This window comes from Cucurbita pepo, chromosome 2 (genome assembly GCF_057944985.1).
Source record: "Cucurbita pepo subsp. pepo isolate OVF chromosome 2, ASM5794498v1, whole genome shotgun sequence".
Lineage (NCBI taxonomy): Eukaryota > Viridiplantae > Streptophyta > Magnoliopsida > Cucurbitales > Cucurbitaceae > Cucurbita > Cucurbita pepo.
The window spans coordinates 9,427,210-9,444,472 of record NC_141799.1 but is presented as its reverse complement, the minus strand read 5'-3'; the positions used below and the strand labels follow the sequence as shown (position 1 = coordinate 9,444,472).

The 17,263-nt window shown below is 37.5% G+C and overlaps 2 protein-coding genes across 3 annotated transcripts; one reads left to right on the top strand and one right to left on the bottom strand.

Moving 5' to 3' along the window:
* Nucleotides 1-1,822: 1,822 nt before the first annotated feature.
* Nucleotides 1,823-3,312, bottom strand: LOC111784398 (putative serine/threonine-protein kinase PBL23). Its single transcript, XM_087120923.1, has 2 exons — nucleotides 2,743-3,312; nucleotides 1,823-2,193 (listed from the first exon to the last, which is right to left on the bottom strand). The coding sequence occupies exons 1-2, from the start codon at nucleotides 3,250-3,252 to the stop codon at nucleotides 1,864-1,866; spliced, it is 840 nt and encodes a 279-aa protein (XP_086977049.1). The 5' UTR covers nucleotides 3,253-3,312; the 3' UTR covers nucleotides 1,823-1,863.
* Nucleotides 3,313-6,458: 3,146 nt separating this feature from the next.
* On the top strand, nucleotides 6,459-8,762 carry LOC111784410 (Tetratricopeptide repeat (TPR)-like superfamily protein). 2 transcript variants are annotated; one of them, XM_023665125.2, is made up of 2 exons: nucleotides 6,459-8,069; nucleotides 8,165-8,762. In XM_023665125.2, the coding sequence occupies exons 1-2, from the start codon at nucleotides 6,511-6,513 to the stop codon at nucleotides 8,166-8,168; spliced, it is 1,563 nt and encodes a 520-aa protein (XP_023520893.2). In that variant the 5' UTR covers nucleotides 6,459-6,510; the 3' UTR covers nucleotides 8,169-8,762. The 2 variants fall into 2 exon arrangements, with proteins under 2 accessions (XP_023520893.2, XP_023520892.2); XM_023665124.2 differs by having other exon boundaries at nucleotides 6,460-8,077.
* Nucleotides 8,763-17,263: the final 8,501 nt, after the last annotated feature.

The following is a 17,263-nucleotide window of genomic DNA, read 5'->3' as shown; positions in this document are numbered from 1 at the left end:
TGAGTCGTTCGTTTCTTCCAACTCTCTATTGGGTATGTCTCCAACTCACATATCTTCACATGAACGATTTGGATCTAATCATTTGTAACAAAAGTAGGCCGTATCAACAGTGTTATTAGGATAAAATACTCAAGATTATCTATCTTACAGACCCTTTAGATTATTACTTGGTAATACTCTTGTATGTCAATCACATATTATTTAACATTACACTAATAATCTTTAATTTTTCGTGCAATAAACCATTTTAAATGATAAATAGATTAATCAAAATTATTATTAAAAAAAAAAAATTAATTATAATACTTAAGGACATAAATTCCAAACATATAATAATATAAACATATATTGTATTAATTATATCTTCAATAGGGATACATTAAGATAATCTTAATAGGAACATAATAAGATATTAGGTTTTCGATTTCATTCAATTTCATATTAAGTTGTGATTTCAAAATTACGACACGAACATTCCCTTCACATAGTATCAATAATCAGTCATTTTTGCAGAATACCTATTGATTTCTTCTCGGTTGCATATCTATTGCATATCTATTGAGTTGCATATCTATTTTAACGCTTTAGAAAGGAGGGTGAGATATTGTAATGTGTGCTCCTAGTGATTGATATATGTTATCTCTATGTTGAACTTGCTTGTACGTTTAGGTCATGATTTTCATGGCTAAGCATTTATGAGCCAAGTTAAGGTTAGAGAATTAGAGCTAGAACGGTATTCACGTTGACCTAGGTTAGAACGTTTTTAGTAGACCGAGCACACTAGGATCGTGAGCGGCTATCAGAGGCCTAGACTCGAGTGCACCCAAAAGTGGATTTAGCCTTGAGAAGCGAACTCCAAACGTCCTGGAAACGTTAAAAGAGATTTAAACCATTTAAATGCCCTAACAACCTAGTAAACCTCTATGATGCTCAAGAAATTTTAAGAGAACTTACGAGACTGCTTGCAACATGAACGGTATTTATTTAAGGAATCGTTACTGTATGTGGAAAGGGGTCAAAGTCCTTAAACCCGTCTTGAGAGGGGACGAGGGAGTATATGAGTGGGCGACATGAGAAATTGCTACTATGTGTTGATGTAAACCCACCTTAAGAGGAGACACGAGAGTACATAAATAGAGAACATGAATAACCACTATTATGTGTAGAAATGGGTCACAACCCATAAGCCTGCCTTGAGAGAGGACGATGGACTACATGAGTAGGCGACAAGAGGAGCTGCTCGCCTTGAAAAGGGACGAGAAACTACATAACTAGATAATAAGAGTAACTACTACTAATGTGTAGAACAAACTCGCTTTGAGAGGGACGACGGACTACATAAGTAGATAACAAAAAGAACTGCTACCGTGTATAGAACAAAACCACCTTGAGAGTGGATGAGAGACTACATAAGTAGATAACGGGAGAAAGTACTATTGCATGTAGAATATATCCTGTATTAAGAGGAGACAAGAGACTACATAAGAATATCAAATGTGGTAACAGTCAGGGGAATTCCTGAATTAGGCCCGAACTTCTTAGAGCTCAAGAAAAGCTCAGGTAACTTACTAGATTAAGGATGTGGCGAGAGCGGTTGCTTACTAAATGTTTTTATACTCACTCTTTTTTCCTTTAGTTTCAATTGCAGGCTGCTAGTCGAGGTGGGGAGCGTTTAAAAACTGCATGGTTATAGAAGGAATCGTTCCGAAGTTTTTTTTTTTTGTTTTTTATTTTATTTTCTTTGGTCTTTGTCTTTTCCGTCGTGGTCCGAGTTTTGAAGCCTCAAAAATTGGGCCGTGATATCATAAAAAACAATGAAGGAAAAGGGCTACGCATTGTGTTCTTGTTTCATCATTTTAAAAATCACCTCCCATCACCTACAACATCAACACTCCTTTTCTCATCATTATCACTACTTCTATTACGAGTAGTTGAGCCTCCATTTGAACTTAATCCCCATCTCGACCCCGAATTCGATTCGTTGTCTACATCGACATCGACATCACTGTTTATAGCTAAATATTGTAGAGCCATGACCACATCGCTAATCAATGGCCGAGTACTTGCATCTTCTTGTAAACACATAGACACCACCGCCAAAGCTTGATACAAAGCCTTCACTGAAAATTTTCCTTTTAGCTTTGGATCCGCTATTAGAATAAATTTCCTTCTATCTTTGAGGAGTGGTTGTGCCTGTAATCAAGTAATAATCGAGCTTAGGAATTGTTAGGAATCACGACTCTCCACAATGATATGATGTTATTCACTTTGAGCATAAGCTCTCATATCAATGCATGTGTATTCTTTTCTTATAAATCTATGATCATTTCCTAAATTAACCTAGGTGGGCTCCCTCCTAACAATCCTCAAGAATCCTCCCCTCGAACAAAGTACACCAAGACTCGACTTCTTTCTTTGTTCGACACATGAGTCACTTTTGACTATACCTTCGAGGCTAACAACTTCTTTGTTCGAAACTTGAGGATTCTATTGACATGACTAAATTAAGAGTATGGCTCTGATACCATGTTAGGAATCACGAAGCTTCACAATGGTATGATATTGTCCACTTGGAGCATTAACTCTCATGGATTTGCTTTGGGCTTCCCCAAAAGCCTCGTACCAATGGAGATATATTCATTCCTTATAAATCCATGATCATTTCCTAAATTAACCAACGTGGGACTCCCTCCCAACAAGTTTAGATAAAATGAATGCGGTGTATAGAAAAAGAAAACAAACCCATGCAAGCAAATTCTTTTCCGCTCTTGGTTTCGTGTTGTCAATAACTCTCCTCCCAGAGATGATCTCCAAGAACACGACACCAAAGCTATAGACATCAGATTTGGTAGTCAATTGTCCGGTAAGTGCATATTCAGGAGCACAATAGCCATAGGTTCCCATCACTCGAGTGGAAACATGAGATTTATCACCCATGGGACCTAGCTTTGCAAGTCCAAAATCCGAGAGTTTTGGATTGAATTCCTCATCGAGCAATATATTCGAAGCTTTGAAGTCCCGAAATATCACCGGAGGATTCGTTTCATGTAAATATTCAAGCCCTTTAGCTACTCCTTCCACAATTTTCATCCTTGTCTTCCAATCTAGAGCTCCATTATCTGAAGCTATACCAAGAAGATGATCCTCCAAGGAACCCTTAGCCATGTACTCGTACACCAAAATCCTTTGATATGCATCAACGCAATACCCAACCAAATTGACAAGGTTGGGATGGCGAAGAAGGCTTAGCATTAGAACCTCCACAAGGAATTCTCTATTGCCTTGATACCCATTTGGATCAAGTTGCTTCACAGCCACCTAAGGAAGAGGAATAATCAATAGAACACTCATGAATTAATAGAATTTGCAAAGGAAAGTAAGGATTGATGGGTACTTGTCTTGTGGTGTCAATGAGGCCTTTGTAAACTCTTCCAAACCCACCTTCCCCTAACAGATTGTGGTGGCTGAAGTTATTTGTGGCCACGCATAGCTGACGAAATGTGAAAGTTTGTACGGAGCTTTTCTCTTTGCTTTTCTTCTTTGTCTCCTTTGTTGTGTACCTTCGCTTATTGTTCTCTACAAGTTTACCACAAAACATTATGAACATTGCTTGTGAGTTTAGCGCTTGAACAAAGTACTATGGTCTCCTCTTAAATGAGTCATTTATCCATCTGGGTTAGCTTCTATTCTCTAAAGCAATCTACGTCTAATTTCCTTTCCTATAAGACGTCTAGGTGCATATTAGGTATCCACGATATCTCCTTTGGAAATACATCCGGGAACTCATTTACTAATGACACGTTTTCTAGGGTTTTTTATTTTCTTTTCCTCTTACGTCTACGACACATGCTAATGTAGCTCATCCGTCTTGTTGGACTAATCTCTTGGGAGTAATCCCGGTACTTGTGCCTTTGAATTTGAAGGTAGGTCTCGTCGGTGGTGAAAGTTTTACTTCCTTTTTCGACGCTCTATACTAGCTTTTCTTTTTGGAGGACAGCACATTCGATAGAACCTAATCACAACTCATATTCCATAAGGGTTTTTATCCATAATTCCATGTGACAACTTTGCCCTTAAGGTTCATCAACTTTAGAATTCTACTGAAAAAACCCAGTTAGGCATGAATCTGATATCAATTATTTAGAACAATCATTACTTTAAACATAAGGGTTCAAACAAACATTAGTTATATACCATAAATGTTTCCATTGGCTTAAACAAATTCCAAATTTTCCAAATTTGAATGAGAAGGACATTACGAGATAAGATTTGAATATGTTCAAATACAATTTTCGAGGAAGGAAATTCAAACCCGAACATGAATGAAGTGGTAAGAAGAGGGAGAGAAGGTACCAGATTTGAGGGAAATGATAGCAAGTGAGGCTAAAGTTTTAGTCTCATAATACTCCTTAATGCTCTTTTCCAAACATTTCCTATTGAATCTCTCCTCTGATATGAAACATGGCAAGAAATTCGTCAACCTTTTCTTGTTTTTCACAACTCCAATGCAACTCATGAATGGAAGCTTAGGGTCTTGCATTGGATGAATATTTGAAACGCAAAGAACATAATAACACATAAAATAGAAGAAACCATTGGAGATTTCGGAAAAACAAAGGAACATGGGATCCGACATTAGAATAAACATGACAAGAACACAACAAATAACAGCTACAACCCCTCCAACTTTGAATTTTAGAGAGCATCCAGACAAATGAGCTATTTTTATGACTTTTTTGTTCAAAAAGATTTAACAGCATTCTCAAATTCAGGGTGTTAAAAATATGTCCTTAATTTTAATTATGTATGACAAATATATTATAATACATTAATAGGTTATTTCTGGCCCACAATAATGACTCGAGGTTTATTCTACACACAATAGTGACTTGTTACAATTATTCTTCACGCTCTAGAGGTCTCATAAGTCCTTGTAACTTTTTCTTAGGTGTTGCGGGGATTTACTAGGTTCTTAGGGTGTCTAGGCAGTTTGGTGCTCAACTATTGTTTCTAAGACATTTAGGGCTAATTTCTCGGCTTATACATACTCTGGGTACATGTAGGTCTAAACTTTTGACTCCATTCACGATTCTATGGTGCTGGGTGTACTAAAAATGTTATGACTTGGGTTGGCTCGAAACCACTTTAGCTCTTGTGCCATAGTCTCAACTTGGTTCTCTTGTGCATGCTTTGTTAGGAAGTGAGAAGGTTTGTTTAATCCACCCCACTTAAATGGGTGTGAAAGTTATCTTATTTATAATAAAATAAATTACAAGGATATGGAAAGAGTAATAAATGAAAAGATACCTATGATAAGAAGATATTTGCCTATAATAAAATATCAAATATGATATATATGGTAAACTATCATTTAGTACTAAATATTCTTAATAGGAAGATTATCCTATTGATCCCCTAGAGCATAGTTTACATAATATACGGTAGTTTATTAGGGAGAGATCCTATCAATAAAAAATAACTAAGAGATAAACTAAGCATTCATGTGATCAAACAAACAAACAAATTCAACCCGGAGATAACATTCATCATTTTCCTGAAGCACATATCATAATAGCCCTTCTTTCTAGCACAATCAGAAATCATCTAAAACTATATTAATCTCAAATCTCATTCTAGGGGCAATTTGGTAATTTTTTTATATGGTACTTACAATGCATTCTTATCCAAAATTGTCCTTTTTGTAGTCCTATACATGCATATTCTACCTGCCTAAGGTAAGAAATGCTTGAATGCTAACATGCCCCAGTGATCCCTGTAAGCCTTACTTGCCAAAAGACTGTGTGACTAGTTACCAGGATGAAACGTGCCTTTTTAAGCTTCTTTTTTTTTGCTTGTTTGAGGCAACAAATTTTCTGAAAATTCATTGGTAGGTCATCGCTCAAGTAAAATTAAGGCCAATATCAAAACCGGGGTGAAATATAGTAGAATGGAGGTTAAGTGAATAAAAAAGGGACTTACATGCGTAGAAGGTCCCTTACTTGCACGGTGGGGGATACTCATGGGTCTCGTTCCTCAAGTTGAATCAATTTGTGCGGTTTAGGTCGATGGCATAGGTTTGGATCGGACCGTGGGACGATTCTCAAGTGTGGGTCGAATCTGAGTGATGGTCACCACCATATTTAGCCACATTGCACCACCCGAAGCATGCCACATGTCGAACACTGCCGCAGTTTGCCAATCGCTACATGACGCGGGTCTCCTGTTCGCCTACGCAGTCAGAATCCCAAGACTAATAACACGTGTGTAAGGCACTCGCTGTATGACACGTGTCTCCTCCCTATTTAGTTTTTCGATTTCTTTACATTTTCATATATTTTCATAGAAAACTCAATCAACTCGGTTCCTCCACAAAAATCGTAGAGTATATTGCATTAAGAGGAATAATAAGAGAGACCTGATTTGAAATAATTGCATTAAATTTTATAATCTATAATCTAGTCTTCCGTATTGAAAGAGCCCCATTTCCCATTTGTGATCCAAGGGCTCGATATGAGGTTCAAATTCCTATGGTTGAGGAACAATGCGGCGCAAAATTTCCATGGAAAATTCAGATTAGGGTTCCAAGCATACCTCATAAAAGGTGTTCTTCCTCACACTCCCATTTCATACAGGCCCTTCTTCCACATCTCCCATCATATTCATCATACCCAAAGTTGCGAAACGACTAGAAACTGTCATGAAACGACTAAACTTTCAAACCCAGTTGCTGTCTCAGATGATTCCATCAACGTTTATGACCAATCTGCTGTTTATGTCCAAAACGTCCTCAAATTTAGAAGACACAAACCAGTGGAGGAGATCGAGACGGCTCTTAATCGATGCAGCCTCGTCTTAACCGATGATTTTGTTCTCCAAGTGTTGCGAAGGCATCGATCGGATTGGAAACCCGCCTTCGATTTCTTCAATTGGGTCACGAAAAGAGGTAATGGAGAAGGTGAGTACTCCCCTGGTTCTGTTATTTACAATGAGATTCTTGATATTCTTGGGAAATCCAGACGCTTCGAGGAAGTAGACAAGGTGTTTGTAGAAATGTCTAAGAGAAAAAAACTTGTTAATGAGGAAACATATTTAGTTCTTCTTAATAGATATGCTGCAGCTCATAAGGTGGAGGAAGCAATTGACATCTTCCACAGAAGGCAAGAACTTGGTCTTGAGATGAATTTGATAGCGTTTCAGTCACTTTTGATGTGGTTATGTAGATACAAGCATGTAGAAATTGCAGAGACCCTGTTCCACTCCAAGAAACATGAGTTTTTTCCTGATATTAAGACGAGTAATATTGTTCTTAATGGGTGGTGTGTGTTGGGAAATGTTCATGAAGCCAAGAGGTTTTGGAGGGAGATAATTGAATCGAAGTGGGAGCCTGATATATACACTTATGGGACTTTGATAAACTCATTGACAAAGAAGGGAAAGTTAGGGACGGCTTTGAAGTTGTATAGAGCCATGTGGGAGAAGGGCTTAAAACCCGATGTTGTAATCTGCAATTGCATCATTGATGCACTTTGTTTCAAGAAGAGGATTCCTGAAGCTCTAGAGATCTTCAAGGAAATGAACGAGAGAGGGTGTGCCTCAAATGTAGCAACTTACAACACTCTCATCAAACACCTCTGTAAGATTAGGAGGATGGAGAAGGTTAATGAGCTTTTGGATGAAATGGTGGAGAGAAATAGAAGTTGTTGGCCGAATTCTGTGACGTTTAGCTACTTACTTGCGTCGGTAAGGGAACCGGAGGAAATTCCGATACTCGTGGAAAGGATGGAGAGGAGTGGATGCAAGATGAGCAGTGACACTTACAATCTGATATTGCGATTGTACATGGAGTGGGATATTGAGGAAAGGGTTAAGTGTACTTGGAATGAAATGGAAGAGATGGGGTTGGGACCGGACCGTCGGTCTTACACGATTATGATACACGGTTTGTACGAGAAGGGAAGAAAAGAAGAGGGGTTGCGTTATTATAGGGAGATGACATTGAAGGGAATGATGGTTGAGGCAAAGACTGAGAAGTTGGTGAATGCTATGAACGTGAAACTGCAGAAAAGAAGGTGATGAAGTAAGATGTTATAATCATAAAACCAAGAACAACCCTTGATTTTATTGTTTCCATTACTTTTCATAAGATGTTGAACCTCTGTTTCAGTTGATCCCAAAATGTAGCAACCAAGCACCCACTAGGAGCTAACTCTGTTGGAGCATGGTAGACATAGACAAGGAAACGTTGGAGCGAAGGGTGCAAGGGAAGTTAAACCCCAATATGATCCTAAGAAGGTAAAAAGCAATTTAACATTATTGTATGAAAAGGTTAATATATATATATATATATATATATAGATATAGTTGGGTGGCTTCTCTCTATCTACTAACACTAGTGATATAATTTAGAGCCGGATCTAAATGTTGGCTACGTAAGCTAGTAAAAGGAGTAGTTATGAACCCTGTAGACTATCCCATGAGAGTGGTGAAGGGAGGGCCCTAACACTAGTGATATAATTTAGTTACTAATTGTGGTTTGATTCAAATTGTTTAGGTGGAGATATGTGAATAAGGGTATTATATACCATGAGTTTGTATATAACTAAACTATATAATATTTAATCTCTTCTTAGGAATATGTCAATAGAGAAGATTAATATTTTATAGGATAATCACACGTGTCTCGATTTTAATTTTAAGTGAATTATGAACTCTTGTCTACGAGGGCTCACCATTTGGCTTGTATGAGCAAATGATTTTTGTAATATGCGTACAATTTTTTGGGACTTGACCAAATATGCGGATGAAAACACAATTGACAAGATGGAACTCATTTCTTCCCGTATAGGAAAAGTAGAGGAGTAATTCTCTTAAATGTTGATCGAGACTTGAACAATGGGGTCTCACATTCTCACTAATCCAAAATGGACTTAGTTTATTGTTGGATTGTAAATAAATTATTTATTATAGAATTCGTGGTAGATAAATGAAAGATATAATTACAAAAGTAAAACATATTTTTTATTATGAATGAGTTGTGAAATATTGATTTGTTTATAATGATTATATTAATGGAGACAACTTTTTAGTGCATAACTCGAGAGGTTTGACTATGAAACTTAATTAATTAAACTTATAATCAGTAGTTCAGGTCACTTTACTAGATGATAGTAACATTAATCAATTTAGTTAATCTTTATTTAGTTAAAGAAAATTTTGAAAGGTTCAAATTAATATTAAATATATTAGACATATTGAATATAAATGAGAAATGTAATGATCGACTCTTCGTAATAAAAAAAATAATTTGGGTAACATTTAAACATGCATCCATTTAAAATTCAATTAAAATAGCAATAAAAATTTATATTATACAAAAGACAAAGAAGACTACCAAAGTACACTACTACCGTTCAAACAAATTAAAATACATGAAATAAAAGATCAAGATTTAAAATACAAGTATAAAAGGAAATCTAGACTTAGATATGACGTGACCCTCTATAACCGCTAGCCTATGTGTGCCTCCATTTCGACTGCTAGATCAGGCTCTACCTGAAAGAGTATATTGTTGTGGTTCATAATTCGTTATTAAGCCTTATCAAATGGATTTTGTTCGTTCAATATTTTATTTTGTCTTCAGAATTCATTCCTTTATGGACCCTCATTGAAGTTTATAGTGCATAAGAGTGCAACTTGAACCTTTGAGTTCGATATCTTCCCATGCTTCATTCGTGTGCGTGTGGCTTCCATAGAGCTCGGGTTTAAGCTTGAATGAATTGAACCCCCAACTTTTCTCCATAAAACTGATTGCCTACAACCATGATTTTGAGCTTTATGGTTTGCCGACAACAATAGAGTTGGGTCGTGATTATCGTCTGCTTCATGCGTCTTCCCTTCCCATATGTTTTCAAATATACATTTAAACCTTCCAAGCGTACCAATCTGGGATTTGGCCGCTTTTCCCACGTTTTCTCAAACAATTGAGTTCCATGGCTGAGGAAGGAAGTTTTTTTTTTTTTTTTTTTGAAAAATCCAATTAGAGACTACAACCAAATTTGTGACACCAAATCTATGTCAAACGCTTTCTAGGACGATGAGAAGTGTTTTTTCGTGATGACAAAGAAGAGTGAAAAGCTTAGGATCGATGGTAATCAAAGAAATCATTAGCGAATCAATTTTAAACAAGATGGGGGTAATTCAATTTAAGCTTCTACCTACCACATCATTAGATAAAACCAATCCCAATATATTTGTGGAGGTGAGAGGGAGAGCTTCATTCAGAAGTCAAGACCTAAGAAGGTCCCCATCAGTTGCCCAATAGGGTATGGGTCCGAGAGTTTCAAACGAAAAATTTGTAGTCCTCATGTAAAGTTGTTCTTCCAAATCTATTTATTTAGCTTGAGGGGAAGACCAAGAAGCGATTTCATTAAGGAATCGAGGAATGATATGATCTGAATCGTCCCAACCAATAACAAGTTTTTGAGTTTTACTCTAGCGAGAAAATTGTTTTCCATTTTTGAAGGTTATATCTCGAGCTACCGTGCATGCCAAGGTATAAAACCAAAGTCATTCTCATCCTTGATTCTCCATCTTTTGAGCTTCATAAAGGATTCAAGGACAACATACCACTATATTAGGTTGGAAGGATTGAGTTTCAGGCAAAGGAGCATTGGCTTGAATCGTCTTCTTCCCCTGTTTGAGGAAGAAGACAGATGACGTGACCGGTTCAATTAAACCAGCCATATCAGCCCAAAATGTGATCCTTAAATTTGGTCCAATTAAATTCATTCCTGGTTCTCAGAAAATATTTTATGATTCTAGTAACTAGACTCTAAGATAGATCTATTTTCTTACACCGAAAGCTCGATAATAAAGGTCTCGAATGTCAATAACAAGGTAAGTAACAAATTTGAATTTTCCTTAAGATATACTTAAGATATAAGGTTGTAAATGATCCTAATGCCCCTAATATTTCTTTAAGATAATGTAAGGACATAAAATTTGACCCAAGAAGTTTGGTCCAAATTTAAAACTTAAACTAAGTTGAAAAGATTTAAGTTAAAACATGAGGAAAAGGACTAGAATATCCCTATCGATTAACCTTTTAAGGCCTTGAATGTTATTATGTTTCATGATCGGGGTGTTTTATAAGTTTATGTTATGCTTAGTGTTAGCACTTGATTTTTAAGTAATCAGGTGATTACCCTAAACTAAACTTTAGGTAATTAGGATGTTATCTCATGATAAGCTAGAATAGCCTATGGTTTTTAAGTTACCAAAAGACTACTATTATTAGATGAGCTAAAACTTAGCCTTTGATTTGTAAGTAATTAGGATGCTATCTCATGATAAGTTAGCCTTAGTTTTTAAGTAATTGTGTTATGGAATCACTACAAGGGGAATAAGATTCGGATTACCCTGTTGATCAAATATCTCAACGCAAGAACACTTGTTTGAGATTCGAATCAATCCACAAGCAACATTGATCATGTTGAGTTTGAATGATTCTACATGCAACTTAAACTACATAGAATTGCAAAGAAACTTAGTCATGTGCGGAAGAAAACACAAATGCTTCTTTTACTACATTTTCCAAGTCTACTCACAAATACAACATACATGGCTTTATATAGCCTCAAAATGAAACTATTAAAGACATTACAGAGCTGTAATATTCATACTTTATGGCTATAATTAACCATGATGTAAATGTAATCTAAACTAAATAAAAAGTCTTAAAATATATTAATGAAATACAATCACTCGAAATTACTCTAAATTGTAATCCACCTAAAATTTATAACAATGAAACTTCATTCTTCTTTAATGTGGCATGAATTGAAATATTTTTTAAAATTTCAATAGCATTTTCTTCACATCTTGATATCTCTTGGTTCATATCATTCTCCACTTCTTCCAGAGGATTCGTCCTCGAATCTATTTTTGAAACTTTGTTGCAAAAAATAAGTTATGGAAATACGAAGGACCTCACAACACTCTCTCACGTGTATACACTCAAGGAATTTTAGGCCACTCTGTTTGCACTCATTTATACAAATGAAGCTCTCATTCTCACCTCTCAAAATTTTCAATAAAGCGAAGCTTCGATTTAAACTCTGGGTCAATAAAAAACTATAAAGATAAAAATAAGTAAAAATAAAATTGAGAAGAAAATTTTCAAGGTTGCCATCCGAATTAATAAAGGACGCAAGATTGTCATCTTCAAGCCAAGAGATTGTGATATGAACCATGGCCAAGGAATTTCCCTATCTCAAGGTCCAATTACAAGGACGAGAGCCAAGAAGCTACAACAAACCTTGTGCACTTATATTCAAGCTATGGTGGGCTCATCAAAGGAAATTCTAGAAGATGTTGGAGACCTCCATCATATGTTGTGCAAAGTTGAGCTTCAAGAAAGAGATGCATCAAGTGCATTTTAAGTTGCATTTAATAAACTCAAGCTAAATTTATGGAACTAGTACAAGAATGACAAATAAGCACATTTCATTAATTGCACTGTTTAATTATAATTTAAATATTTGTCAGTTTTTAATATAGGAGTTAAGGTTATATTGTAACCTAGTTACCACACCCTTAACTGACCATTTTAATATGGAGGTTATGAGTATTTTTCATTTACTAGCAAATTTAATTTGGGAGTTATGTGTCAGATAGGATAAAGTTGTAAAGGCTATATAAAACCTCCTTTTCTTGACATCACATTTTTTAATTAAAAAGAATAGAATTTCTATTTTTTTTAGCTTGGTTAAGAGGTAAGATCTTCTTTGCAAGTTCTTGTGTTTAGAACTTGCATGCTAGAGTCATTCAAGTAGTAGTGATTAAATCTCTTGTGGAGTGATTCGAATCACGAGTTTAGAAATGAGTTTTCTTTACTCTTGATCTTGATCATCAAGGTAATTCGTTTCATACTTTTCCTTGGGTTGATTCCATATATATATATATTCAACTTTCTTTTGTAGCATGGAAAATTCAGACGACAATCCTAACATTACTGATGCACGATTGAGAGAAGCCCAACAACGAACCATGGAAAGAATAATTCGAGGAATAGAAGAGTTGACTAATCGAATAGGAAGATTGGAGATTCAAAATCAAGCTCGACAAAGGATTCCACTACCTGCGCCCTCAACCGATAAATATGAAGGCGACAATTCTGATCACCACGAGGATAATCCACATGCGGTTGGTCGTGGCTTGATGCGAGGGAGAGACCATGGAAAAAGGTATCATAATTTACAACAACGCATTCCTTATGATGATAGAATTGATCGTAACGTGGGGATCAAATTAAAACTTCTCATGTTTTATGGCAAAAGTGATCCTGAGGAGTACCTTGAATGGGAGAAAATGGTGGAGTCAGTGTCCTTGAATGGGAGAAAATGGTGGAGTCAGTGTTCAATTGTCATAATTTTATTGATGAAAAGAAGGTACTGTTATGCATTGCTCAATTCAAACAATATGCTCAAATTTGGTGGGATAAATTGATGTCAAGTAGGAGAAGTGTAACGACCCGGGAAAGAAAGAAAGAAAAAAAAAAATATAATAATAATAATAATAATAATAATAATAATAATAATAATAATAATAATAAATAAATAAATAAATAAATAAAGGAAAACGAGAAAACGAAAAAAAAAAAATCCGGCGACCGCCGAGTTTCGCGGAACCCACGCGAAACGACGGCCACAGCACGCCCACCCTCAGTCCACGACACCCAGCATCTTCAGAACACCTGCAAAGGGAGAAAAGAGAGAAAATTTCGAGAGAGAGAGAGATTTCGGACAAACGTCGGCGAGTGTCCAGTTTCTCCGACGAGCCCTCAAACCACCCTCAAACCGACACCAAACGACCTGTTACCACCATAAGAGGGATCCCTAACGAAAGCACAATAACTCAGGGTGCGTTTTGTGTTATTTCGTAAGCGTCGTCGTCAGTAACCGAGGTCGGAAAATTAGGTTTCTTAATCGATTCTTAGATCTGTGGCTTTTAGGAGCTTTTAGGCCGCAAAACTCCCAGAAAGAAAAGAAGGACGACGAACAAAGAGGAAAAGGGAAGGAAGAGGACCGAAATCGGCAACGGAAACGCCGTGGGAAGGAGAGAGAAAGCTCGCCGAAAAATCGGCCGAAGTCGGGTAAGGAAGACGAGATCCACGGATCCGGGTCAACCCGAACCCAGAACCCGGGAGAGCCAGCCCGTTCCTCCCTTGGCCTCTGCCTTCGGCCCAGCCCAACTACAGCGGCCCAAACCTCAAACCGGCCCAGAAGCTACGGTTCAGTTGAACCAACCTAGACTAGACCTACGGTCCAATTGAGTCGGCCTGCAAACCAAACACTTGCGGCCCAGCCCAATAAGCCGAGGCCCAACGATTAGTCTTGGCTCAGTAGCCTTCCACAGCTCGCGACCCGAACCACGACCCGAACCGGACTGCAACCCGCGCTACTGCCACGTGTCACACAGCGGCGCAGGCAGTCCCTCGGCTCGGCTCGGCGCAAACGGCTCGGGCTCCCTCCGGTGACGCTTCGGCGGCTCCAGCTGTTGTTCGGCTCAGCTCACCTGTTTTCAGCCCGATTTCCACTATTTCGACCCTCCTGGATCTGTTTTCAGCCCCGATTAAGGTATTCGATGCCGTTTTAGAGCCGTATTTCACATTTATTAAATTATAGGTAAATTAATTGTGAAATACTAACGGAAAGTGGTGAACGGTGTGATAGGAAACAAACCCCGGCGACGTAGGAAGCAGCTCTCACGGAACGGGAGCTTACGTTTAGCTATTTAGGGAGTACTTCGGCCAAGGCCAACCAAGTAAGTGGCCTTACTATAGGATAGACTAAAAATTGTATGAGTTACGATGTTGTATGAACTATGTCGTACGATGCGGTATATGAGTTATGATGATGTATGACTTATGATGATGTGCTCAGTATATATATATTTTGATGAATGTCGTACTTGATATGTTTGATGCACTTTGTGGCAATATGATGAGTATGATGATTGCGTGACGTTTACCTTAATATGATGATGTTTTCCATATTGAGCATGCCATATGATGATGAGTGCCATATTGCATCATGTTGTTAGATCGACATAGGACACAACCCTAAGAGCGTGAAAATGATATTAATATAAATATCCACGAGTATGTGTTACCTAGAGTAACAAAGAGATGAGACTAGAGGGTTGTGTCAGAAGAGACATTATGATGGATTTAGAGGGACCTCATGCATATTGTATGTTCATAAGCATAGGGCTACTTCCCCTAGAGATGATGAGTGCGGACGCGCACCGTATGATGAGCGCATATGCGCACAGGTGCGAAAGCACCTAGATGAGGGTGTTCATGAGGTGCATGACACTATGTTGTTCCGCTGACCTCCGGACGTCGCTACAGATTAACTTGACCAGAGGGTCCAGGGGGTGTGCGAGCGCCCTGGGGATTCACACTCGCACGTGTGAGTCGTGTGTAGGGAAGTACTACACATCCAATTTGTCCGAGACTGGAGGCCACCCCTAAGATGATTAGAGATAGGTCCCTAAATCATGATTGCATGTGTTTGCATTTGCATGGCCCCTATAGTGGGGCCACTTACTGAGTATTCTTTGAAATACTCAGGCCGTGTGCCACATCATTTTTCAGGTAAAGGCAAGGCGCACTTGTACGGAGGACGGCGGCATCGCGAGTAGAGACTGTGGCACGTGCATAGAGTAGATTCATATTTAAATTTCTAGTCTTAAGTTAGAATAGGTTGTTTTGCATTTCATTGTTTTAAATTATTTTGTATTTGTTTTTGTTTTCTCTAAATTTCAGTATTTCATATTTAAACACGTAAGACCATGGCTGTGTTTTCCAGAGAAGAAGTTGTGTTAAACGTTTTTTTGAAGTTTACGTTATCAATTATGTTCATGTAAGAGTTATATTTTCGCATTATAGATGAGCATGAGACGTTAGTAGCGACTCTGAGTATGTGGAAATTTAGGATCGTTACAAGAAGAAACCTTGAAGCACCAATTGATTCATGGTACGAGTTCAAAGAGTCCATGAGGAAGCGTTTTGTTCCACAATATTTTCAACGGGACATGGCGCAAAAGCTTCAAGCATTGACACAAGGACACAAATCTCTAGAGGATTATTACAAGGAGATGGATATATTGATGGATCGACTTGATCTCGATGAGGACATGAAGGTTCTCATGGCGCAGTTTCTTAATGGGTTAAACATAGTTGCAGACAAGACTGATTTATAGCCTTATTCTGATATCGAGGAGTTGTTGCACATTGCAATTAAGATTGAGAGGCAAATCCAACGAAGGTCTCAACGGTATTCTTCTAAAACTTTTCCCAATTCTACTTCTACATGGAAAAAGGATAGTAAGAACATTGATTATATGCATAAAAATCAAGAGATTAATGAGAAGCCTCAAGCTAAATTTGAGAAAGATGAGAGTTCTAGAACAGGAAAAGAAAAAATAGAAAAGTTTAATGTTCGAAATAGGGATCTAAAGTGTTGGAGATTTCAAGGGGTAGGACACTATAGTAGAGATTGCCCAAATGCAATAATTGTGACCATCAAGGAGGGAGAAATTGTTACGAATGAAGAGGCACATGACGACATAAATGAGGAAACTGATGAGAGTGAGGAGTTTAGTAAAGAGGACCCTACACATATATATCTTTGGTTACTCGACGAGCTCTAAACACCCACATTAAGGAGGACGGCCTTGACCAACGAGAGAACTTGTTTCAAACTCGATGTCTTATTCAATCTGTACCATGTAGTGTTGTCATTGATAGCTATAGTTGCACCAATGTTGTGAGTTCCATTCTTGTCAAAAGACTTAATTTAAAGACACAACCACATCCAAGCCCCTACAAGCTTCAATGGTAGAATGATCGTGGGGAAGTATGGGTAACTCAACAAACTCTTGTTTCTTTTACTATTGGAAAATATGTTGATGATGTTTTATGTGATATTGTATCCATGCATGTTGGAGATTTACTACTGAAGAGGCCTTGACAATTTGATCGTCGGGTAATGTATGATGGGTATGCAAATCGATACACTTTTACTCACAATGGTAGAAAAACTACTCTTGTTCCATTGTCTCCAAAAGATGTATTTATTGATCATTGCAACTTGAAAAGAAAAGGCAAGAGGATGATGCAAAAGCAAATATTAAAAAAGAATCAAGTGAAAAAAAGAGCTTGAATGAAAAGCAAGAAAGTAGCACTCCACCTAGAAAA

What these genes read in the sequence shown, in the direction of transcription:
- LOC111784398 (XM_087120923.1), bottom strand. Translation starts at nt 3,252, where the DNA reads ATGCTAAGCCTTCTTCGCCATCCCAACCTTGTCAATTTGGTTGGGTAT. An exon ending in AAAAGAATTTGCTTGCATGG is followed by an intron (nt 2,194 to 2,742) that starts GTTTGTTTTCTT and finishes ACTTGATTACAG; the next exon opens with GCACAACCACTCCTCAAAGA.
- LOC111784410 (XM_023665125.2), top strand. Translation starts at nt 6,511, where the DNA reads ATGAGGTTCAAATTCCTATGGTTGAGGAACAATGCGGCGCAAAATTTC.